We start from the raw sequence: 26,301 nt of genomic DNA, 5'->3' as shown, positions 1-26,301 counted from the left end.
CCTCCCAGGTGTGGCACAGAGCAGCTTCCTCACGGCCTCCATGTGAAATGGATCCCAAACCCAGGTAAGAAGCGTGAAACAGGACTCGGAATCCAGGACAACTTTCTTTATTGCTACCAGAAGGCTTTCATCAGTACAATGGCTCCAAATACAATACCTTCCTCAGGGCTGTGGAGAGAGCTTACAATTGGGACGAGTCATTCTGAGAAACAGAGGTGTAACATTTGAAAGAGACAAGCTTTTAAAGGTTTTACTCTTGGTTAGAAGTTACATGAACACAAAACTTGGGGTTAGGTTAGGGGCTCTTAGGGGTTTGGGGGTTTTTTTTTGTTTTGGTTTGGTTTTTAGGTTTTTTTTTTGTTTGTTTTGTTTTGCTTTTTTGGTTTTTTTTGGTTTTTTTTTTTTTTTTGTGACTGGTAATTACAAACCTGTCAAACCTCAGGCTGCCCAGCACTCCACCAAGCAGTGCTGGTCACATGCTAAGCTTATAGACACACAGAAAAAAAACAGATTCAGCAGAAATTAAGGTTTGCACTTGATGTTTAGAGTCAAGTGCTGGTGAACATCCACACTGAGTGCAACGCTTCCTGGTGCAAGCAAGAAAAAATACCGCTTTTGTTCAAGCAATAGGAAATCCATTAACTGCTTTTTGTGTTTGACAGCACAGTTTTGACTTTAAGGTACGGAGCACCGTGGCTGGATGCCCCCGTGTTCTATGGTACGTTCACACTCCTGTGGCTACATCGGTGCGGAGCACTTTGCAAGCATTGCTGTGTGTTTTTCCTGACTAACCTCTTATTTAAATCCAGTTTTTAAACATTATCACATTGAAACACCAAAGTGCTAACAAAACAAAAAGGCCTTTTTCTTTAGAAAGAAAAAAGAAACCTGTCATGAACGTACAGAACGTCATGCACAAGACTCGCTGAGAATTAAAAGAGGAGCAAGCAGAAAGAGCAAAGAGCAGATGGAAATCAGACTGGAGGTGTTAAATGGCTGGGAAACCTGAAACAACCGCACAACTGATGAGAGCTCTCGGACATGGAGGATGGGTTACAATACACAGGAGCAGAAAAACAGTGGAGCTGACAACACTAGAAAGAAACAAATTTTCGCTACTTTTTTTGTTTGGTTTTTCGGGTCTTTTTTTAGATTTTTATACTTTTTTGTGTTTTAAGTGCTTAAATAGTGGAACTAGAATTAGCCGCACAAGAAAAAAAGATTCAAAAAAGGGCTGGGATATTATTTCTGTTGGCTCCCTTCAGTTCAGCCTGACAAGGTATGGTCCCTTCTCCCCCCACGCCAGGTTCTGCGTGGCTTTCCACGCGTGCAGCTGCGGCGCAGCAGGTGGTGTGTGCTCACAGCTACATGACAGACACTGGCTGTAAAGGCGGACAAGGGGAAACGTTGCCCTCCTGCCTCGAGACGTCAGCGCCGCAAACAGAGCCCATGTTCTCAAGAGCCACTACCTCTGGAGCAGTGTCTTCATTGTAGAGACGCTTGATGCCGTCGTAGAAGTCATCCACTTCCATCTCTTCCACTTTGCGCTTGGCTGAGGCTTGCTTGCAACCGCTGGGAGCTGGCAGACGCTGGTAGAGCGCGGCTGTAGCTGTGACCGGCACTTCTGGCCTGCCGTTGTCCTTGGAGAAACCTGGCCCTGGGACAGAGGAGGGCTGGCATTTGAACGCTCCTCTGTTACAGGTCACCAGGGTGTGCTGGAGGGGACTGTAGACATATACAGGATTGGGCAGCAGAGAAGACTGCAGAGTGGAAAGGTGATGTGCCACGAGCTCCCGGCAGTGGATCAGCTGCGCGCTGTCCATCTGGAATGAGGAGACAAGCAAAAACATCAGCACTGCAGGATCACTATCATGGAGAGGAGAGGCAGCCTGGCAGGGCGGGGCTACGGCTCTCAGTGTACTGGCCACCCCTACGCCGTGCTTGCCAATGGCATGCTGAATTCAGGAGGAGGGGATAAAGAGGACAAACAAAGCCAAAACACAAGATGTGGGACTCTGCTTCTCTTTGGCCCCCTGCAAATAGTCGGGGGAGGAAAACCCATTAGATTTTAAGAGGCCTTGCTGCATCTTTTCCAGCAGCTTGACTTGTTTGTCTTTCCAGTACAGGTAAGACCACACAGTATGCCTAACATGAATGGCGGAGCAGCTAACCAGGATTTGCTCCTCACCGTGTTCCTCCCAGTGCAGAGTGGCACAAGGCTACTCCCTCTGTCACCGACTGGAGGCAGTCAAGACTAACGCTTTGCAAAGCTGACCCACAAACTCCCCACAGCCTGAAGCTCAGCCATCCTCAGAGAAGCATGACTGCAGGCACAGATCAGCAAGCGATGAATCTGAAAGCCACAGCTAGGCTGTGTGCCCACTCCTGCCCTGCTGCAGAGCATGGTGCCGGCACCCCCTCACCTGTGCCTTCTGGAGCAGCTCGATGATGAGAGCCAGCCAGTCGGGGAGCAGCTTCTCCAGCTCCAGGCTGACGATAGCCAGCGCCAGCATGGAGCCCTTGAACTGCAGCAGCTGGTAACAGGCCATGCAGTGCAGCAGCTGCTTGGTGAGCGCCGCCACGTGCTGAGAGGGGCTCAGCTTGGGTAGGATGGACAGGAGCTGAGGCCTGTTGGACACTGCGACTGCGTGGAACTGAGGGGGGAAACAAGCACGTGAGGCTGGCGGTATCGGCAACAGGCAGCTCTGTTCTTGAGGTTAGGACAGACTTCAAGAACAGCAACTGACGTTTCTGATGCACAGGATCCTCCAGATCAACCCTCAAGACAATTTTCGCATCACGGAAAAAGCACAGGTGAGCTGAACCCGCCGACTGCTTTGTGCAGCCTTTCTGGCAGCGCCTGCACTCACACACACGCCCTGCCTGGGGCTTGGAGAAGGCTCCCCTCTCCTCTCAACAACACGGGTTTGGGAGTTCAGGTGTCCCGAACAAAAACTCTTCCATAAGCAAACTGAGAGGATGAACTTCAATAAAGGGAACCTCAGGGCACTTTCATTCCCTTTATCTTTCATCTAAGAATTTTGTTCTCTGGCCCTGTCTTTCTGCAGCAAGCACCAAGCTTGCACCAAGCACCACTGCCCAGCATCAGCGCGTTCTCCTTGCTTCATTCACGTTTTCTAACTGCCTGGTATTTAGCTGTGAGAAAAAAACCTAGCAGTTAAGATTCAAGGGCAAAGTTTTCAGGAGCAGTGAACCATAATGCATGGCTTGCCATGCCTCAAAACAGGGCCCCATTTCCAGACAGCAGGCTTGCATTTCATAAAGTGCCCATCAAGTGGCACAAATCTCCTCTAAAATTTTCTGGCAAGGCCTTTTTTTTTTGTTAATAATTACTTTTATTTCAAAAACTACTTACACTGAGGAATTACAACCACACCCTGAGGTTTGCACTACTCTCCAGGTTTTTTTTGCCTAGGTTAGCTATCGATACAATACTTTTACCAACAGACACCGGAGAGTTGTAAATAGCCCCTCATTTACAATGTGAAGGAAATCCAGTGGCGTCGCCATGTGAAGATCCCAGTTCAGTTTATCCAGGATGATCTTCTCCATTCTGCGAATTTCAGCTGGAGAACAACCACAAAAGCTATCCCGAGCCAACACCTTCAGTACTGGAATCCTCTAGAAAAGCCAACACAAAGAAGAAAAGAGAAAACCAATTATTATAATAAAAATCATAAAAACTGCTCCATTCCTGTCCTGGCAAGTGTCAGCTGCCACATGCAAGCAAAGGCAGGATTTGAAAAGCATGTATTCAGACAATGCTAAGGTAGAACAACAACAGAAAGGTTACCTCATCTTCCTCAATGGTCTTTGCAGCAAGGAAGAAGCAGCTGATTGCAATACAGTTCAGGTATTTTGGACGGGCCTACAATACAGAACAGAAGTCCTTCTGTGAATGTGACGCAGGAACCACGCAGTCTTTTCTGGATGAACATCCTAAGCCCCAGGGTCTGCTGCCTGTGCAACATGTTGCAGAGCAGTGGGCTGACTTCTAATCACAGCACAGCACTGGTGAGCTGGGCTGAGCACAGATATGTGCTCCATGACTTCAGACAGGACAGGAATCTGCCAGCCTCGTGACTGTAACTGGCACCCACTGATGTGCAGCAGTGGAGTGAAACAAGCTCATTTTTTAGGAACTGGGGTAGAAATGGGAAGGAGAAAACCAGAAGGGAAAATTATCATCTGGCATAAGCCGCTGTATTCCACCCCCTTCAGCACTGCTGCTGGGTGTCAGACATAAAAAGAAGAAAAACATCATAAAGTATTTTAAAATGTTGTCTTTGTTAAAGCATCTGTTAAAAACAAAACAAAACAAAAACAAACCATCACTACTCTATCTCTTACGCAGTTCTCAAAACTGTGACCCCAGGGTTATTAAGAGAGAGCCAGGCTTTTACGGTGAGTTGTGGTAGGCAAGGTAATGTTGGATTTGAAGGGGAAAAAGTGATTTTTAATACATAAAAAAGCTTTTTTTATAGGCCCTGATTCAGAATAAAAAGCAGAACAGCCACACGCACAGGACGTAAAATACTCGTATAGTCTCTGTGATGGACCAGAGTAAGCAAATGCTCAGAATGTGATGCATCTGCTGGAGCTTTTGTTCTGCAGTGACCTTTGTCCATTTGATTCTGACAAAGAACTTCACTTCTGTCACCCCCATACAAGCTACCCTGCTCCTTAGTGGCAGGGGACTAGGAAATGCCAAGGCACTGTTTCTAAACTTTGCTGCAGCTGAGTGAGCAGGCAGCTGCAGCCATTACCCCACCTCCAGCAGCCTGCTGGTACCTGGTACTCTTCTGTCCACATCAGGAGATGCTGAAAGGAAAGGTAAGTGAGAATCCTGCACTGAATACAATAACCTACTTCTAACCTAAACTGCTGCATGATCCACTCTTAACAGGTAAATTTTTTGCAGATGGATTGGAGCTATGGGGTAGTTTAAATGCTAGATCCTGCACGTTACACTCGTGTAATATGCTGTCAAGAAATCCAGCAGGCTGTTTCCAGGAAGCAACGAGAGAAAGACACAGGATTGTTTCCAAAATGAAACATTCAGCCACAGCTACTTAAAGGGATGTTGCTAAGCCTGGAGTACTGGCTTCCCACTACCATTTAACTTTAGCTTAAATACTTGCAGGGACTCCACACTTGGAGGTGGTACCTTAAACTCATTTCTCCTCCTGGTCTCCTACAGGAGCTTCTACCTGCCTCCTGAGCTGTCTGAATAATGTTCACCCAGAAGGAACATAGAATGAGCTGACAAACAACTTTGTGCAGTCCTGCTCACTGCCTGAAGCATGCAGTGAACTCATTTACTCATATTCTCATACTCTCTTAGCAGACTCTTTGGCTGCTGCAAATTACTGGAAGAAAAGCTGTACTCACGGGCATTAGCTGTTGAGGGATTTAAAATGCTTTTCTTCACCTCCGTATTTCAGTAAGTCAGCCAATTTAAGATCTCAAAAACTTCCATGAATTGTAACTTGACCATTATCAGTATTTAATAGTATCTACAATAGGTGACTGGATGGTGTCACTTGAGCAGCTGCGAAATACCACCCAAGTGCAGCGCTTCCTGTCTCTCTCCAGAGCAGACAGTGTGACTGGCTGACAGACAGAAAGGCAACAGCCCCTAGATGCAGGTCCCTAAATGCTGTTTGTTTTTTTCCCCACCTCTTCCACGGAACAGCTCCTGTGACATACCAGTCTTAAACCAAACAGGTAGGTCTACGTGCTCTCTGTTCTGTGCCGTGGGGCTGGGCAGTCTGTCACTCCCAGGGCTGGCACCCTCTCCTGGTTACCTCACCTCTTCTTTATCCCTCCTCACACGACTTGACATCAGTCTCCAGGTCTGTCAGTCAGGCTGGCTACAGAGCACGTTCGTACTGAGCAACGTCTCCCCCAAAAAGCGCTCACGTCTGCCTGTATCTTCCCCCACTGCTTTCAGTTCCCTGCACTAGCACACATGCCAGGCCCAAACCTGCCCTCAAGCATTTGGAAGCTCCCTCCAACCAGTTTTCTGCTAGCAGGTGGTCACAGCAGTTTGATGTGATACCGGTGAACTAAATGCAGTTCAGACACCAGAGAAATTAAGAGTTGTGAGCGGCAACTTTCCCCGACTTTCTGTACATGAGGGCATTAGGCCCATATTTCTAGCTGTGGGCTAGTGGGCATTTCCTTTAGCTTAATGAGTCAATTAGTCTAAGGTGGAGACTTTTTTTTAATCCAAGGCAAAACCTTTCCTCACGCTGCTTCTGAATCAGCACTAGCTAGCTGTAGTTAGGAGGCAGGTGCTGCAGTAGGGCAAATTCAACATTCAAACAGAGTTAGAAGTGAGCACGTAGTTGAAGAGGAAGGGTGTGTGTGTTCTCTTACGTTAACATATCTTTAAACTAATGATCTGCATGACGTGAAGGAAAGGGCAGAACAGAGGAGAGAGGAGAAAGAAAATAGTGTTGGCAGATAAAAGTGCTGGGTCATTTCCCCAAGAACTGTGTGTTCTTGTTAATCAGCCTCCAGAAGTGCCTCACTGTGTGCTGCCAGTTCTGTAACACAACATCAAGCACCTATGGCAGTGCAGGCAACATCCAATGAGGGTGTGAGAGGGAAAAAAAAGTGTGAGAGCAGAGGGGAAGCACGCATTTCCATATGGTCACACCACCAGGACTGTACACAGAAACTGCTGAGTGGGTATTAGAAATCTATTTCAGTTTATGTATTTGCAAATATTTACCTTTACCACAGCTAAAAACCTGTCCAAAAGGCTGATGGCCAGGGCGAGTGTTTCTGGATAAAGGTGGAACTGGTATTTGAGCTTGGCCAGCCACTGAATGACCTCATCCCTCTGCTTTGGAGAAATGGCTACATCCTGTTGGAGAGAAAAACAAACTATTCTTAAACACAGGCCGAGCAAGTCAGAGAAGACCAAACACTTGTATTTCTGCAGGAATCATTCAGCAGAGAAACAAAAGGCTTTTGGAAAGGTGATGCTCAGGGGCAGCCTGAATCAGCGCTTTGTTCTCCCAGTTAGTCCACTGCAAGAAATCTGCCCTAACGACCTTCCTCACAGCAACCTCAACCAGCACTCAGAACTGTTACTACAGGGGAAAAAGGAAGGATACCTTGTAGTTTCTCGAGTACTGAGGATGTCCTCTGGTTCATAAGATAAATATTTCTTTTCAGCCTCCTTAGAATTGCTCAGATACACAGAAAAGCCCAGGATGAGCAAAAGCAGATGTGCTATGGGAGCCAGGCGGGTGCACAGCTCCTGATAGACAGAGGATGGGAGGGAAATGAGTTGGTGTTTTGGACAGGAAGGGTTTATTTTCCTTCAAGCTGTGGACATATTTTTAGCTCACTAACTGTTAAACATAGAAAATTCTAAACAGAGTTCACAGAAGAGCTCAGCAGTCGGTTAACTGTGAACTGGGGCAAAGCAGGTACAATTTAAACTAAAAAAAGGTTAGTTCATTTTCTGTTTGCCTAAGTCACTACCATGGATTTTCTTGAACAACAGCTGAATTCCAATGCTGACACAGACAAGTCATTGATACAGAATCTCTCTGACTTGTACCCTGAAATATTTCCAGCTACAGCAAAGCCCTTCAGTTCAAGCAAACATTTGTTTTCCCTTCAATTGGGGGGCACAATTTGAGATGACTGGTGAGGATGTATCCAGAAGTGAGAAGTGAAGGCAAACAAATTCCTTTTGCAATGAAAAGGTCCTCACGCTCTGCAGCAGTTTGGCTACTGCTGAGATGGCTTAAAAGAATGAACCTAAACGCAAGCCTGGCTGCCAGGTTGCCATAGGAAGAAGAAGGTAAGGGCTTGCACAAACAGCAATCACTGCTGGGCTGGGCTGTAGCTGGCCTCCAGCACTATCACGGGGGGCAGAACACGGCGTGATTTTACAAGGCAAAAACACCCAGCACTGAGGCAAAATAGGAACTGCAGGCTCCATCCATCGCTGTGCTCCCGACCACATGCTGCCTGGCACAGACAGCCATCAGCTTTGTCGCAGCCCTTCTGACGCTGCACCCTCGGAGCCCAGAAAACCCGTACAAGCAGAGCGCTATAGGCAGAGCTACAATTCTGCCAGGGCCTCCCGACACGACACCAGCTTCACACCTTGCAGAAACATTACTTACAGCACAGCCTCATGCTGTGCTTTGATTCCTGACTGCGCTGAGCCTCCTGCACGCTGCTTGGGGCAGGGAAGGAGGGGAAGGCAGCAGGCTCAAAAGTGGGGGCTGGATCCTGTGGGTCACTGACATGGGTCCCACCCACAGGTGTCATCCTTAGAATAAATAACAACAGTGCTACTGTACAGTGATCTAAGCTAAAGACACAGAGTTGTGTAATCAAAAGCTGTTCCTCCCAGCCGTACCAGCTGGTCTAACATTAAAGACATATCACCTCTGCTTGCATGGCATGCCTTCAGTACCATATCAGGTGCTCCAGAGGACAAAGTCCTGCCCTGTTTTCACTTCCGAAGCGCTGGCAGAGCAATGGCATCAGCAGGACTGAGCCTCTGATTCAAACAGGCCTCTGATCTCAGTTGGGACCACTGGGTACCACCTGACTGTACTGGGGCTTGTTAAAAACAGCACCCACCTCTTTTCAAGGGGGAAGAGTAGTTGCTTCTGTTCCAAAAAATAACTATTTTAAAAACCATTACTGCAGCCTGAAGGGGAAATCTGAGCCCCACTGGGGCAGAACTCCTGCTGCCTTGCACTCACTCCAGAAATGCTGCTTCCAAGCATACAGGGAATATAAGAAATGTACCATGCAGCAGTAGGGAATTTATTAAATGTCTGCTAACATCATCTTCTTTTGGACAGTGAGATAGGGACCTAGAACCTACCTGGGGAGAAAAATAAGCAAAAAAGTATGTTAAATACTAGCTGTCCTTATAGACAGTATTTAACATGTAGCAAAGCCAAGGCCGCACAGCTGAACCCCAAACACTATCAGGAGAGGGAGGAGTGGTGGATGAGATGAACATCCATACTGCTTTATTTACTGGACCTATTTTTAAATGGAAGGAAACAAAGCCATACAAAGGGCTTACAGTCATAGCCAGGTTTGGACAATATTGCAGACTTCAAAGGTTTCTAGCAGCTTAAAGGATTATTTTGGAAATGCAGTATCTGGCTGAGCCCAGAAGGTAAACTCTGTGTGCCTATCAGCTGAAAGCCGAACCAAAACCCAAACCAATCCCATCAAACAAAATAAACATGATTGTAAAACCCTCTGTGTGACTCTTGAATCACTGCTCCGGCCAGCAGCTTTACTGGCAAAGCCAACAAGAGTGGGCTTGGCCCTTCTTCACTGAGGGAAGAGATGCACCACCAGTATTTCACTGACAGAGGCCTCTGTTTCCCCTACCTGCTACACAACAATAAACTATACAATATCTATACAGATCTATGTGTATGTTATACAACATCTGCTACAGAGGTGGGGGTGAAAATGGCATCTCTTACGCTCCTGGCTGGGGAGGCAGGACCGTGCTGGCCCCGGCTCAGCTCTGCTCTCCTCATGCCTGCCAAAGCAAAAGGTCAGGCCTTCTCCTAAAAACAGCATCTGCCTGAGATGGGGTGGGAGGGCTCAGATCATCTTTCTGCGCTGTTGCCCAGCCTGCAGTCCTCCAATAAGCAGCCAGAAAGGATGCACACCCTTCACAGGCAGCGCAGAGCCAAGAGGTCAAACCTCAGACCAGGGCATTAGCTCTATGCAGAGAGGCCACAACACAAAGAAAGCAACTGGACGCAGCCCCTGATAAGGATGGGCGAGTCTCGGCTTCCTCCCAGCAGCACCAGGGAAGTTCCTTACGGCCCACTGTAAGGGATGGGTGACAGCCAGTCTTTATCCCTCTCCCTTGAAGGTGTACGTGCGCTGTCCTAGCATCACAAGTGAGAAACACAGCTTTGTAAAATTAATTAAGTAGTCCGGTCACTGTCCCTTGAGTTATACAAAATTCAAAGCAAAACCAAGACACTGCTGTAGCTGAAAATAAAAAAAAAAGTCCCACTGGGCCAGGAAGCAAAAGTCCCTCATAGCTCTAGAGGTGCTTTCCCACAGATGCTGTCCTCTGCTGCTGTCTACCTGTAGCCATCTTGTTTTGTCCCCTCAAGTCTGCCATTGCAGAACTTAACTCCAGGGTGGAAGCGTACGACAGCCTAGTGCACTGATTTTAATTAGAGAAAATTAATCCAAACCCAAGATAAACCAGTACTCTTTAACAGTGCTCCCTTCTTCCATCTGGCTCCCTCCTGCTTGGCACCTCCGTCATCAGAAGTTTGGCAGGAGCAAAGGACAGCATGCTGCACACACCAATCCCTAACAGCTCTGGCAGATGCTCCCTCAAACCTATGACAAACCTCTGTTTTCTTTCCCAAGTAATAGATGTAAGGGTAATTCCCACCTTTTCTGAGTGCAGCAGTTTGTGTCAGCACGAACAGGACCGAGCCACCCTGCGGAAACTACAGAGCAGATCACATTTTGGACACAAATGGGGAAACAAACAGGTTTTCAGTTTCTGTTCCTAAGGTAAAGGAGGGCTACATCACATTGAAACGTTTCCTGCAGTGGTTTGCTTGATTGCTTACCCTCCTGATGAAAACACCTTTAAATTCTGCCAATGACCAGCACACTTCTGTGAAGATTCCAGGCAGGTGCTTTATGTAACACCACGAGACAAGGCCTTGTCAGCACGCCAGCACGTAGGCGACTGCTGCACGTCAAAATGGCAGCACCACACTCACCATGGCTCTCATCCCACCAATCCAAAGAGCAACCCTGAGGTCAGCAGCTCTGCTCAAGGGAGAGCATACAGCTCCTGATACACACCAACAGACCTCTGAGCCTGTGTTATTGAGAGATAGTACCTTACTCATCTGTTGCCAGAGCATTGCCCACGGCCCCATTTCTCAGGCACTACCAGGACGGTGCTGGTGAGGCTCTGCTGATGGGGAGAAGCACTGCCCTCAGCAGTGCAAAACAAGCTTCTCATTTACCAACACCCAAATCTCCCTGCTACTACCCTGACTGCAGGGCCTGCTGCATACTTAGTTGCTATAAGATAGGAGCTTGTGACTCGGGCTCCACTGCTGGCACAGCACAAATCACTTGTCAGAATACTGTGGGACTTCTGCAAAATGCAGTCTAAAAATACATTCTCTTAAAACACAAACATGACTCAATTTTATTGCTGCCTCACCTAGGAAAAACACCTCACCTGATAACTTTTTTTTTTATTATTATCTGCTGTTCCAGACAGAGATGTTTTGCTCTTTCTCCTATTTGGTTCTGCCTGTTTCTACTCTAGGTTCATCTGGGAGCAGGAAGGTGACCTTTATTAGGACTGAGAGGCTCCTGAGAAGGGTAATGGTAAACACTGCCACCAAATCTGTCCTTATTTGGGTCTCAGGAGGGCTTATCTGACATCAGTGACCTCCAGGCAAGGCACATGGGTCACTTCCAGCTTGCACCAGCTGGGAATGAGCAGGGTTCTCTTGAGGGTCTCCAGAAGGGGCGATCAGTGGGGTTTGCCTACGGCCCAGCAGGGCAGCAAGGAGCTCGAGCAGTGCAGCCTCCCTCAGTGCACAGCACTGCCTGAGCACCAAGGGGAGAGATTAGTGCCCAGCCTCCCAGCAGAGCTGAGCGCATTCATCTCGCGCTGTTTCACAAAACTGGTCAGTCCGTGATTCCCCAAAGGGTAAACAGGCACCAGAAGGTTAAAAGCCCTGCCCAAGGTCATGTGGTGAGGAGGTGGAAAAACTGGGAATAAACCAAGGTCTGCTGACTCCTCATGGTGTACAGAGAACATCAGGAGACAGAAAGAAAGAAACAGAACAAGCAGCAACAGAGGGATGATAGAAGTAACTCTGTATTTCTGCATAAAAATAAAACCTTGGCTTCAGACCTCTCTGCTGCAAAGTTACTTGGTAACATGCAAAAATCAACCTTTGGCCAAACTCTACTGCTACACTGCTCAAGTCACGTGAAAACTTCCGAATGCCATCTGCATGTAACCAAAAGAAAAAAATAAGGGAAAAAAGACCAAACACGTTCAGAGGCACTAAGAGTGCTCCAGACCCAGCCCAGCTGCTTTCTGAGGCTGAAAAACCCCTGAAACACCTGGCATTAATGCACTGCAAACACCCAGGGTCAGTGATGTACATATAAAGGAGGAAAGCTAAAAGAAATGTACATAGCAGCAGGGAATGAGAGCTTTCAGACAGGAATTAAAAGAAAAAAAAAATCACATACATTAACAGAAGTCCACAATGGATTCTGCATCCTGTACCAGAAAAGTGTAACTAAGTGTCCTCCCGTTTTTCTCTGAGTTTCTTCTCTCACAGATCTCAATGCTGACACATATTTAGAAACTGATTTTTTCTTTTTAAACACTAGCACCAAAAGTGTCTTCTGAATGGCCGAAACAAAAAGTTCACTCCTGAAAACTAGCAACAGTGTCCCTCCAATCTCATCACCGCTTTTCCTACACGCACTCATACTTTCTCATTTGCAAACCAGATGACTTCATTAGAAGTCTGGAGTCAGCCAACCTTAGCAGCAGGGAATGGAAAGATACACGTGCTGCAGGCTGCCAAATCTGATACGCAGAGGGACGCAGATTTCCTGACTGGTTTCATACCTCACTTGTTTTAGGCTACTGCAGCTGTTTTCAGAATAAGAGAAATAGATGTTAGGGAATGGGACCTTCCAGATATTACAGAAAACAAGGTAATTCATGTTGAACTTCTGGGACTTTTGGCAGCATTGCCAAAATGCATACTGCAGAAGTGAAGGAACACGTGACAGTTTGGAAAGTTGTGTCCTGAGCTGGAGGAGCAGAAAGAAATATTTTTTTATGTGACTACACAGACAAGGCTCTCAACCACTGGTGTGGCAAGCCAGGATCTCCCCAGAGCAGACAGCTGTGTTTATGTTCTCTTTTTAAAATGACCTTTGTACATTTTACACATATGCACACAGGAATTTCATTCCAATGTAATGATTATTTACTGCTAAAAGACATTTAATACCGTGGCATTCTAGCTGATTAACTCAACACCTGAACAGACACAAAGGAAAATGCACAGAAAGAGGTTGCAAAGAAGACAGCTTTGGAGCTGGAAGTCCTGTGAAACTGCACGAGTGGAAGCCCTAGGGAGACAGACACAGGAGCCAGGAAACAGTCCAGGGCAGGGATCTCACAAATACTGTCCAAGTGCAGGGGAGGGATCCTTCATCATCATGACATAATTGCACACGAGAAGGACAAGCCTGGTATTCATTCAGGTCAGAACCGAGAGTCTTCTGAGCACAAAGGTTGTAACAAAGGTCAGGCTGCCTCCACACTTGATCCCACAGCAGGCAGCAGAGCCACCTCGACAGTTCCATACCGGGCAGAGGCAGCAGCCACATTCCCCTTACCACAGGGCACAGCACACAGTGAGCTGCAGCTAACCTCGGCCTGGTAATACTATAGCTGCAGCAGCAGGACAGCCATGTCACAGCACCAACATTACTCCCCCCTCCCCAATGACAACCGAAGCACGCCATGGGTGGAACCTATCTTCAGTGGGCAATCATGCAGCTCCTTGCTGCAGCTGTGCTCTCTGGGCCATCAGTACAAACTCCATCAAGGCAGAAAGATTTCCCTGTGAAATCTCTGCATGAGAATCTGGTTTGGCTGCACTCTGCATCCCTAACTATCTTGTTGTACTACAATCTTATCTCCCTGTAATATAACTGCTAACCCAGGAATACTGCCAGCATGGAATAGCAGCCTATTTTGGTTTTTATCATAAACCAGGGTCTTAAATTGTGCATGGCCTGAAGAAAGTGCAGCTCTGCACCTCTGACAACCATGTCGTGTGTCTGGAAAATTACGTGTGGACTAACAAAAATAATACTGAGCCCTTTAAAAACACATTTGCTCCTTCAGAACAGCAGTAGTTTCTTGTTCGCCAGAGATTAGCTTTGACAAGCTGACCGACAAACCTGTGTGAACATTTTATATCAATCAATACGAGCAAGGCTGGCTCTGAGCCTGTCTCGGTGATTATTTTGATCCATTCCAACAGCAAGGTACCAGAAAACTCTGAAATTAACTCACACTTCTAATCAGCCATCCTCTCACTTCACAGTTTGTTTTAAACAAAACATCATGGAGTTTCTGAGTGCGGGTGCCAGACAGGTGCTGACTCTGAAGGAGCACAAACACAGCTCAGGCTGGATAAAGTAGTGAGCGGCTTGCTCCTCTTAAGGACCACAGAATTTGAGCAGAAATGTGTGTTTGTTAATCCAAGCAGTTTATGAAATGAGTGTAATTAAACCAATACACGTACGTGCTTCACAAGCAGCAGCAGAGCTCCAAATGTTGCACATTGTGTTGTGCACCGTGCTTCTGGGTCTGTTCCTCAAATATAACAGCACCCACTTATTTCAGAGGCTAATTTCCCGGGTCTCAAGCAGAAGACAACCCCTCATCCAACAGGTTGAGTTATTCACACAGAAATATACCAGAGGATACTCACACACCTTTAAGAAGATGAAAGATGTGAAAAAGGGACGTTACCTGATTGGGCTGAATTTTCGGCACATGGGCTTTCCACATTTGAGCTTCCCTAGAGATTGCCATCTCCAGAAGGAGAGACAACCTCTGGCTCTCCACGGGTCCCGTAAACTTCATGGTGACCCTTGGATCTGCCTGCCACCCAGCTGGATACAGCTACCTGCAAAGGCAAAGAAAGCACAGAGGTGACTGAAGCTGCAAGAAATGGAAGAGGCTCATCTGCAACACAGGCAGGGATCCATCAGGCACTCGGCACACCTTCCCAAGGGAACCCAAAGAACCAGCTCTAACTCACACAGAGCTGGACCAAAACCATCCACAGGTCTGAAACAACTATGTGGGCTGCAGAGTCTTGTATAAATGTACTAGAAAGTTCAGGAAGGTTCCACTTGGGTCTAACCTCTCTGAAAGTGTTTTAAGATGCAAAAAACAGATAGCACATCTCTAGTATCAAATAGGAAATGCATAGTGACAGAGGAAAAAGTGGCAAACCCAGTGAAAATCTCTGCATGCTGTGTAGGTGGCAGAGGATATTTCAGCAAGGCCTAAGTGTTCAGGAACACCCGATTCCAAAAGCAATCATAAAACGCATACAAACTAAAGCAGAACATCTTGCTGTACACAAAACAAATAATAAGGGACTCTCCTGGCCATGGTATAGCCTCTATCCACAGTAAGAATGTACCAGTACCAGTACTCTACGTTTGAAATTAAAACATAAAACATAATATATATATATTTTTTTTAAGACAATAGAGATAGATTTCACAGCATAGTTTTAAAGACAGAAGATGATCTGATTGAAAAGGTTTCTCAAATTGTGCTAATGCTTCCGACCATTATTCTGTCTGCACATTTCTCGACAGTATTAAATTGCTTGGTGAAACAATTCTGCCCTGAAGGGTAAATCCATGGGAAAGTTATTGAAGCCTTCTATTCCTTCTGAGTGCTGCTATGAAATCTGAAACAGGTGCATATTGGCCAACTCCTAAGCAAGCTATTTTATAAAGACCAGCTTGTTGATACAACGTTATTTCCTGTATTTACAGGAAACAAGGCAACATGCTGAAAAGAGAAAATAAACAAAGATCACAGTGAAAACAATGAGAAATAATTTACTGTAAATAACAACAGCTCTGAACAAAAGGACATTCAAAGCGCTATGGCAGCTTTAAAGGAAACTGCAGAACATTTTTCTGTATTAATTTACAGAAGTTTCTAGAGGGCACGATTCCCCCGGAACCTGCAGCACACATGAAGCATCCCACCTGGAGCTGCCCTGACTTTAAGTGGCAAATAAACTTCCAGCCTTTCAATCCTCAACAGAAAGCCCTCTGGACTGAATTTCTATAAAACAAATGCTTCCTTGTGAACATCAGCATGGCTGTCCTAGCTCGGCATAGCCCTGAGCGAGTGAAACGACCCCAAGGTGAGCAGAGGAGGGCTACACACAGATTTTTCTGGCTGGAGGGAATGCCTTGGACCAGGATTCCTATGCAGGCTGGAAATGCTCTGCAATGTGTCTCGAAATCACTTCTAATTAGCTCTGAATTCCTAGTTAATTATCACTGTGAGCTCCAGAAATGTCCCCAGAGCAGGGCAATGGCTGGCTCTGCACCGCCTGCTCATGGAAAAACAGCTGTACCTCCCAGAATGAAACAGTGATGCTCTGCTTGGTTTTGTAGGAAAGAGAGAATAATTAACCACTCTTCAAATCACTGGAGAAAACACATGAAAAACTTCAGGCCAAAGTCAGCATCCTCAGAGGCTTTTTGCTGTTGACATAACCGTTTCCACCGCAATCACACCAAAAATGGGTTTCACAGCCCTCTGGGCCTCATCTTGCTCCTGCTCCCATCATTTTTCCCAGAGCCTAGGCCACAAGGTTGGCTCCAGAGGCCTTTCCAGACAGCATTTCTGCCGCTCTGATCCCATCCCTGCTCTGCATCAGCCACAGCTGGGAGCTCAGTGCTGTTCCCAAGGGCTCTGAGCACGCAACATTTCCATCGACCAGTGACCGCGGTGGGAGAAGGGAGAATAACCTTTCCTTGCTGAACCAGGGAGAAAAATGAGCAAGGGCTGAGGCTCAGTAACCTTTATAAAGAAAAAAAAGGAGAATGAAAGTTTTCCTTGGAGCAGAAATGGCGTGCAGACTTTTCCAGCACCGAGAGCAGAGCAGGCAAGCTGCCAAGCAGCCGGAGGGCTGCAGCTTGTTTGCATCTGAATTTACATTGCTCTTCATCAGATAAATGCACAGCACATTTAAAGACATGACAGCACGCTCTGCGTGTATGCAGCACTTCATGAAACACTACGAGCACTGCTCAGAGAGGAACAGGTCCCAAAACACAGCGCTGGGTATTCCCATTGGAATGACTGTGGCAGAGCCCAGTTAGGTCACCATAACGTAACTCATCCTTGCTTTCTGCCTCTGTTTTCCTGACTGAAAATGAAATTTGAGCTCTGGGGTGGGGTTTTTTTGGGGGGGAGGGCCACTTTAGGAGTCTTAAACCACTGTTCAAGCTGCTGTTAGTTGCTTCGTCTGTAGTGGAAGGCCAACCCTCCGCACTCATATTGCTCAAAGAACAGCTGGAGAAATAGCAAAGCAGAACTAAACCAAGTAAATGCACCAGCTTTGTTTGGACGTCTCCTGTGAGCACTGCCACATGCTCCAGGCCGAATCTTGCTCTGAAATTCAAGTCAAAACTTTTGGTATTCACTAAAAACACCCTGGCTGAGCCCATAAAATGTAACCCTTCTCATAAAAACATCCCGTTTTGATCCAGGTTTATAGCTGACTTGAAGAGCGCTTCCTGTTTCCCTTGAGAAGTCTAACACCGCTGAGTGCCACAGGGCACAGGCTCCAAAAGCAGTTCCATGTTGGCAGGCACTGGGGCAGTCAATCACTCCGCCAGGAACGTGTTCAGATTGGGGCAGGGGGAGCGTGGCTGTGTAGGATACTGTGATGCCTTTGCACTGACACCAGGAATCAGTGTCTGCGTTGCAGGAAGGCATTATCCAGCAGCAGAACCAGCCTGGAACTCAGCTCCTGAATTCGCCCCGCCTCCTCTTGCAATCCAGCCGCGCCAATACAACAGCACACAGGAATGCACTGTAAACAGCGTCACTGAAATCCTTCAGGGCAATTATGAAAAACCTCTTTCGTTTCACAGATTGTTGTTTTTTTTTTTTTTTTCTCCAAATAGATAATTTCAGGAAAGAAAAAAAAAAGACATCTGGGATTAGAGACAGCTCAAAAACTGCTGTTTTTATTTTTCACATAAATCCAGGTGGGTATTCTGGAGCTAAGAGGGGTCATTCCTACAGAGCTCAGGCACCACATGCATTTCTGCAGCCCTTGTACGTGTTTTCAGCAGGCAGCAGCCAAATCTGCTTCAGCTGTGGTGTGCAGTAACAGTCCTACAGATGACCTGAAAACAGACTTTGCTGTGTGGGGGAGGAAGGCGATGCAGAAGGAGGATGGAGGCTGAATCCCTGCGAGCCCCAGCCAGCCATCTGTGATTTCCAAGCATCAAAACGCAGTTTGTGCTGCTAGGAGGAATCAGCTCACTGCGAGATGCGATTAGAAATTTCAGAGCTGTGGGCAGGGGGTGGGACAGATGTTAATTTTAGTATCTGGGGCTTTCTCTTCCTTAACTCCTTCCTCACCGAGTGCCAGCAGAGCAGCCCGCAAATGCACAGGGCAGGAGGTAGCTGCAGCTCTGCTGGGGTCTGAGAAGCAAAATCAGCAGGCATCAGCTCCATTTATGATTCCTACATTATTTTTGTGTCAGAAAACAATCCTAGGACAGTGCTCCCGCAAATGCTTCACTACTGCAAACCAATGCCCAGCCTTCCATCCTTTCCCTTTGTTAAAGCCCAACCCGATGTGGCAGCGCAGAGGACTTGCATGGGTTAAGACTGACGTCCAACCGTTTGCCTTGTGCAAAGTAAATCATGCTGTAGCTTGGTTAGTGAGAACAGCACGACAGAGCTGTGAGACAGCGTATGTGAGCTTTTCCAAATTAAATGATCGGGGAAAAATGTTTGGGATTACAGTTTGATATTTCACCCTCTAAATAAGCAAGTGGATGCAAAGCAATGAACTGATTTCTATGGAATGAGTAGGGACGGACATTAAAACGCGTTAGCCAGAGAGAAACGTACCAACACCAAACATAAGACCACCACAGGTTGAGCACACAACAGCACACCTTCAGCAAGCAGTGTATTCCATTCGTGTATAAGCAGCCAACAACCCAAAATTCGGAAAGAGGTACTTTAATTCAGGCTGGGAAGCGAAGAGGGCCCTTTGCCATTTGTCTGCATGACTCACCCAGCGCCAACTCCCACCATCTGCTACAAAGGGAAGCCTGTGAGATATTTTGGCAGCATCTTTCAGGCAAGCTCATGTACATCACACACTTGCCACTTCCTTTCCTCCAACCACATTTTTCCTGGGAGTGTAAATAAATGTGACCTCATTTTAGTGCTGGTTTTCCAAATTCATGGAGCTCTCCAAACATTTTAAAGAAAGCTGCCAGTTAAAAAACACAAGTCTGCAAGCACAAAGAAAGAATGCAGGGCAACGTTTTGATGGGGAGCCTGTTTTGAAGCCCAGAAGCCTGTTTTGAAGCACAGAACTCCCATGACCTATCCAGCAAGTACAGAGGAGAGGAGCCCTTTCTGCTCTTCCGCAGATACAGCCCTGAGCCATTTGTACAGCCCACAGCTGCTGCCAAACCCAGTGTCTCTCAAACCAGGTTAATTCTAAGAAATTCTGCTGTGTCTCTCTGCCCAGGACTCATGACTGATACAAGAGTTTCACTATCTAAGGGACGCTCAAATGACAGAAAACCAAGGCAGAAGATGAACTCCCAGCTGAACTTTGAAACAACATCCCCATTCTTCCCTCCTAGAGAGGCAGGCACGCTTCCAGGTCCCTCCTGCCCTAATCCTTTTCCGGACGAGAGCAATATTTCTTTTTGGTCTCTCTGATGGCCACGATGTCCAAGCAGAATTTGCCCAAGAAGGCCTCTGGTCAGCACTGGCCTCAACTTCTTCCACGCCACCACTGTGTGAGTGATGCAAACAAGCTGCTTCAGGCACAGCCCCTCTCCTTCTTAAGGCATCGTGTGGCAACACACCAAGTACAGCGTGATAAAAGGTGAGGGCAGAATCCAGCCCTAGGAGACCTGCTTCAGCTGCAGAAAGCACGTGTTTGATGCAAAGAGGAGATGGAACTCAATATATTTTAATGAGTTCTGCTGTAAGATTTTGTTTCATTTGAACCTAAAAATCAAAGGGAAAGTTATTAACTGATGGAGGCTCTTTGCTTGCATGGATTAAAGTAAGCAAAATCAAAACACTTGCAAACAAAAACCTCTCTATGCCATTTTATGATGCTTGCAAAAGAAGTGCTCACATTTTATACTCTTTCAACACTGCAGGCTCATTCTCTGGCTGCCGATATGCCAAAGAATTCAGGCTACAGTGTAGGCAGAGATCAGCCCTGCTGTTGCTTGGAACACAGATCTCTGTGCTGAGAACGGACATGCTGCCAGGTGAGGAGTGTGAGCCTTTACTCTGCACACAGGTGATGCATTGAGGGCAGGCAGCCTCAGGTGCAACAATTCCCTGAAGAGATGGTGCCCAGAACTGAAGTGCAAGAGAGCTATAAAAAAAGACAATAACCTTGGAGACGAGGTGCAGGATCATTGGGGAACATCCAGGATCCCTCTAAGAAATGTGATGACGCCTGCTCTTGCTAGATAAAGGCAAGGCTGTGGGACCACAGAAGCTCTCACAAGCAAGATGTACTTGATCCAGTGGGCTTGGTGCCTTTGCTGAAGCTGCACTTGATTAGGGAGACTCAGGCACACATCAGCCAGTGCTTGACGGAAGCCCATATAAGAGTGCAGCTTGCAGATCACAGTGGAAAGAGCAGCTTGTGCAGACGGATGTAAAGAAGGGGACTCTCCATGTGCCCCAGTGTAAGTGGCCTCAGCTATGGCTGTGACACAGCGCAAGGTTTCCAGAGCAGGCCCTCTCAGGGTTGAGACTTGATAGCAGATGGAGCGTGACAGCAGATAGCTTGACAGCATTTGGAATGCTGCCCTCCAAGCTCCAGAGGTCTCTCTGCCGTGCTGGCAGAGCCAGCCTCATCCTGCAGGAGTGACAGAAGTGAGCAGGCTGCTCAGCAGCAGAAAAGGTGAAAGGGAGATATGTAAGGCTTTTTCTGAGATACAGCACCCAAAGGGTTTACAAGTACAAAAAAGGCCTGCTACCCCTAAAGTTGAAGAGGAATCAGATGTGCATTTAAGTGAAGGATCTGGACCAGGCAAGATCACCAGGAGTGCATTGACAGCATCTTCCTGACCAAGCTATAGAAGAGCCAACAAGGAGAGTTGCTCTGCTGGGTTTCACACATGCCAGAAGCAAGGAGGGGCTCCTTGCTTGACTGGGGATGTCAAGTTCAAAGGAAGCCTTGGCTGCAGTGACCAGGAGATGGCAGACTACAGGATCCTGGGAGAAATGGAAAAAGCAAGTTTCACAACAGTGGACTTCAAGAGACCAGACTTTGGCCTCTTCGAAGATCTGCTTGATAGTCTCATGACATAAGACAACAGAGTGAAGAAGAGCAGGAGAAAGCTGATTAGTATTCAAGGATCACATCTTTCAATCTCAAGAAGAGTCAAACTCAATGAGATACAAGTCTGGCAAAAATGCCATGGGGCCTATGTGGATAAACAAGCAGTTTCCAGAAAATTAAAAAACAAAACACAGACATGGTTGAAGTAAGGGTGAGTAAAAAGACACTGCCCAAGAACAAGAAGGAAGACTCTGGAAACTGCAGGCTGGTAAGCCTCCTCACCTTGATCCCCAGGAAGGTAACTGATTAGCTAAGCTTGGAAATCCTCTGTAGGTATAGGAAGGATAACAACAAAAAATAAATCATCAGCAGAAGTCAGCACGGATTCATCGAGGGGAAGTCATGTTTGACAATTTGATCACCTTCTATGGAGGAATGACTGCTCAGGAGACGAGGAAAGAACAGCAAGTATTGTCTAATTGGACTTGAGCAACACTTCTGACACTGTCCCCATTAAGATCTTCACAGACATGCTGCTAAGACATGGGACTGGATGAGCAATGGGCTGGATTGAAACCTGGTATCATGGCTAAGCCCTGTGGGTTTCATCCTTGGAGATCTCCAAAAGCCACCTGGACATGGCCCTGGGCACTGTGCTCTGAGTGTCTCTTCTGGAGCAGTGCTTGGGCCAGCTGGACCCACCTCAGACCTTCTGTGATTTTATAGGCTTCAGGTTCAGAGCAGTGTGGTGGTGAGAGCACAGCTGTATGCCCAGAGGGGCACATACAGCCTCTCTAAATGCTGAAAGCAGAGCAGGAAGCTTCTAAAAAATAAAATTTAAAAAAAAAAGGCAAACTAAACCTGGCATTATGTAATGTCTCACTGCTAGTCTCCTCAAAGCAAAGGCAACACATGCAGAGCATGATTCACTTCTTCCATCACCAACATAACGTAAATCAACAGCAAGTTGAAGGAAGTCACTGAGGAAAATCAAGCTCACGAAGAATGAGACTGAGCTGTAATTTCATAAAGCAGGGCCGGAGGCTTTCATGTCCATAAAAGCTAACTCTACAGGAAAGGGTCAACAAGTATTCAGGACATAAGGCATCATGCAGCACCTTCTGAGCAATACAATTGCCTGAAACCAAATAAATACAGTGCTTCTATGGCACAGAGAAAGGAGCCAGACCCAGCAACAGTTCTCTTTGTCTTCAGGCAGCAGTCATTAACGTAAATGAACAGCAACATAACCAAACAAGTTTTCACCCAGTTCAACACTCACATCCAAAAAACATGCATCTACAATGGCTTGATTCCTCTTGACAACAACAAAAAATTTTATATGAAGGCATAAATGTTCACCACAGCCAATATTTTGCTTTGCAGGCTCTGATTGGCTTCAGGGTAAATTATCAGTGATTACTGCTAATATCAGGATACAGTGCGAGGCACTAAAAAGAGGCAATTATGAGGAAATGAGAAATTATCTGCTGTAGAAACAATAGATCAATTATGAGGTATGGCACAGTAGCTGCAGAACAGCATTCTTAGGCTCTGAGGGTACCATCTCCTCATTCTCATTAACCAAAGAGAACCCACAGCTATAAAGCTTAATTATCCTCAAGGAGCATGAGCTTGCTGTCTAATTAGCCTCTTGTTGAGACAATACATAAAAGGATCTAATTCCAGTCGTCCACAAAAATAGGATGGCACAGCCCTGGCTCTTCCCTAAGTGCTCATCTCTCCTGCCCAATCGGTACAAATTTAACAGACCCCATTTCCCAGGTTCCAGACCTAAACACAAGAGTCTTCAGCCTAAAATAAAGCCAGGAGGCAGCGTGTGCACTGACATGTCCAAGGCCTGTTATTTTAACAGCAGAGTTAGAGCTCCACTTCTGCAAAGCGTGTTGAGCAAAGTCCCCCTTGGCTCCTATCAACACAAGTACAGGCACATTTGTGGCTCTCTTGTAAATGGAGACTAAGCCACATCTGACAGTAACGTTACTACAGCAGTTTCATCTCTAAAAGAAGCAGGCTTTTCAGCTGCATGGCATGGCAGCTGAAAATCACCAGATCTGCAGTCAAAGTTCTATTGAGAAAGTAAACATTGACGATCTGGGGGGGCCAAACTGTCATCAAACAGCACTGCAGTGAAGCTACCCCAGACAACGAATATTCTGTGACTCCGTGATCTCACCCTATGCAGTGTTAGCACCACCCAAAAGGCACAAATGCCTCTGCAAATGGGTTCATCCAGCACCTCCCCTCACCCTGGTACAGAAAATGTTTGATGTCTGGGTTGATGAGCAAAGCAGAGTATCTGCAGTAACACGTTATTAAAGAGGGAGCTTTTAGATGAGTTTATTGCATGCCTAGTGCAAATACACACTGTGGTTAATAAAACAGTGTTGATAATATTTACAGTCAGCAAACGTGGGAAGGGAGAATTTCAGACCATATCTGCCTCCCACTTACAAGGGAGACACCTGATATTTTCCACACATCCAAATGACTTCAGCTTGCTTTTCTAGTATTTGAAAACAGCTATTATTGTATTGAATTCTGAAAGAAACTCCCTCCTCCACTGTCAGTAAACCAGAATTCTCCTTCAAATCCACCTCCCCAGTGGCCAGCCTGAACTTCCTGCTGCTACACAGCAGGGTCCTGCTGACAGCAGCTGCATTTGCAGAATCTCTTGCCCCATGAGAAATCATGGGAGTTAAGGAAAGCTGCCTGTTTGTTCCTAGTCAACTTAGCTCTGTGCACCCATTTTGTACCTTGGCTGTGGGACCTGAAGGTCCTCTCACATGTGTTTCAATCCACGCAGAGACATATGACTTTCCCACTCATATTCTGCTCCCTGAGCAACAGAGTCCCAAGGGCTATCACTGGGCTGTGAGAACCCTACATCTACCAGTGCTGCTCAGCCTTCATTAAGCTTACTTCCAGCAGATCAGAGCAGTGTGAAATAAACAGCAGACCGCACATCTATTCTGTCATGCAGGTTAAAGGTATCATTTATGCCAGCATAAATGCCACCATGACAGTTGTGCCAAACCTTATTCCTAAAAGTCCCATGTAAAAGCTTGAATATTGAACCCACAAATACACACAGTCCTGACAATGTAGCCCGGCCTGAGGCGAAGCTTTGCTACTGCTATTGCCAGCGTGCTGCTGGGGGTGTGTAAAGGAAAGCATCCTTCATGTGAGCCTGAGGAAAGGTGTGCTCTGCCTCTGCTGCCTGCCAGGGTACTTTCCTGAGCAGCTGAGCCTGGGAGAGCTGAGAAGGGAACACAAAAGCCAAACTCTAGGCAAGATGCTGAAGCTGCAAATGCTTGGGTCCAGTTGCAGACTTGGAAAGTTTATCTCAGGGAAACATCAAGCAAAGACAGTGATGCTGAATGGCCTCACATTCAGAATGAAGTGTATTTCAGCCACAAAGTCTGTAAAGATTATAGTAACAAGTATTCTGGAAATAGGAAAATAACACATTTTAGAAGGTAAATATTGATTGCATCCCAGTATTAATACAAGATGTTAAACACACGGTTCTGGATGCTGTGCTGCCCTCAAAACCACAAGTCCCAACTCCTGACTTACTTGAGTCCCCACACAAAGCCATTCCAACAACTCCACAGTGCAAGAATAGCAGCAGTTTCCCGATGCAGAGCTCTGGGAGCACCCACTGGATGCTGGCAGCAGCCCATGATATCTCCAGCCAGCCCCGGCAGCACCTTTTGCACAAAGATACAGCAATACATGCTCTGCCAACCATGCAGTAATACTAGGAGAGCAGCAGACCCAGGATATTTTTAAAGGAGGACCCCAGAGCAAACAAAGCACAAGACTTGGCAAGTAAACTACAAAACAGTAAGAATACGGACATATTAAGTGCAGCATCTAAGATCGGTTCCACCATTTATCAAAACACATAACAAGGTCCAAGTAGAGGTGAAGTGCAGATAAACCATGTTAAAATTCAGCTCCAGCTGGGGAAAAGCCAGAAAGAAGATCAGCTTCCTTCATCCTACGCCACGGTCTGCACAGGCATAAGACATGAGATGAGAGCAAGTTGCCCCACAGCATCACAAGACAGACAAACTTCTTCAAAAGCAAACCTGAATCACTAGCAGGAATCCAAAAGCAAACCCTCGAGACACAGAAATTTACTTTTAGACACAGCGATTTGCTTTTAGAGAGATAAGCTCTGGCCCTGCCCCACCTCCAGAATCTGGGCATGAGGGGAGAAAGGGCCCCAGTCAAATCACACACATGAGCCCTGCAAGGGAAAGGTGAGGCATGCTCCAAACAGCAGCTGGGCGATCACCCACCAGGTGTGCTTTGCCCGATTTAAATATTGAGTTGCAGGGAGACTCACACTTCTGTCTGATACGAGGGGCTGTGCCGTGCACTGGGCTGCTGCCACACGCTATGAGAAGGATGCTCATAGAGCCCGATATTAAGGAACACTGCTGTAAGCAGAGGATTTAAACAGCCTCCTTTCTAAGGGTAGGAAGCCTTAGGGCTTGTTCCCCTTTCCTCCTTTGCAGGGTAGGAATGGGAAGGCAAAGGAACAGCTTTATTACCGCACTAAGGACAAGTCCGCAGGAGGGCTTTTTTGCAAGCTTACTTTCTACCACAGGGACGGCAATTTCAGACCTTTGTTGAGAGCAAACACAGCTCCTCCTTCAAGAAAACTTCTTCCATCGCTGACGGGACAGCAAAGCGGGATGGGCACGGCCCAGCTCTGCCAACAGCCACGAGCAAAGGCACGGAAAAACCCGAACGGACGCTGCCCAGCACCAAGGGCCACCCGGCTGGGCGACGACAGCTCGCCCCCCAGCACGGCTGCTCGCACCCCGCGCACACGCAGGTGCCGCGCATCCCTCGCACACCCGCTGCGCGCCCGCTCACCTCCCCTGCGGCGGCGGGGCGCCCGGCCATCAGCACCCCATGGCGGGGCGGCGGCAGCGGGGCTCCTCCGCGGCGCTTCAGCTCCGTGCGGGCCCCATGGCCGGGGCGGCGGCGGCGGCGGCGGCCGGCGGCAGGCTCATGTCGCCATGGCGGGGCCGCGGCGACGGGGAGGGAAGGGAGA

At 47.1% G+C, this 26,301-nt stretch overlaps 1 protein-coding gene across 1 annotated transcript; it reads right to left on the bottom strand.

Annotated features, from left to right (window-relative positions):
• Positions 1-91: 91 nt before the first annotated feature.
• On the bottom strand, positions 92-26,252 carry CCNI (cyclin I). Its single transcript, XM_048941126.1, has 7 exons — positions 26,121-26,252; positions 14,618-14,774; positions 6,761-6,895; positions 3,815-3,889; positions 3,502-3,642; positions 2,424-2,654; positions 92-1,823 (listed from the first exon to the last, which is right to left on the bottom strand). Exons 2-7 carry the CDS (start codon positions 14,729-14,731, stop codon positions 1,365-1,367), a joined length of 1,155 nt encoding a protein of 384 aa, XP_048797083.1. The 5' UTR covers positions 14,732-14,774; positions 26,121-26,252; the 3' UTR covers positions 92-1,364.
• Between the last annotated feature and the right edge of the window lie 49 nt (positions 26,253-26,301).

This window comes from Lagopus muta, chromosome 4 (genome assembly GCF_023343835.1).
Source record: "Lagopus muta isolate bLagMut1 chromosome 4, bLagMut1 primary, whole genome shotgun sequence".
Taxonomy (NCBI): domain Eukaryota; kingdom Metazoa; phylum Chordata; class Aves; order Galliformes; family Phasianidae; genus Lagopus; species Lagopus muta.
This window is presented reverse-complemented; position numbering and strand designations above follow the sequence as displayed.

Coding starts and splice junctions, on each gene's coding strand:
- CCNI (XM_048941126.1), bottom strand. CDS start 14,731: ATGAAGTTTACGGGACCCGTGGAGAGCCAGAGGTTGTCTCTCCTTCTG. Junction 3,890..6,760: donor GGTTTTTAGCTGTGGTAAAG/GTAAATATTTGC, acceptor TCTGTATTGTAG/GCCCGTCCAAAATACCTGAA. Junction 3,643..3,814: donor AGACCATTGAGGAAGATGAG/GTAACCTTTCTG, acceptor TGGCTTTTCTAG/AGGATTCCAGTACTGAAGGT.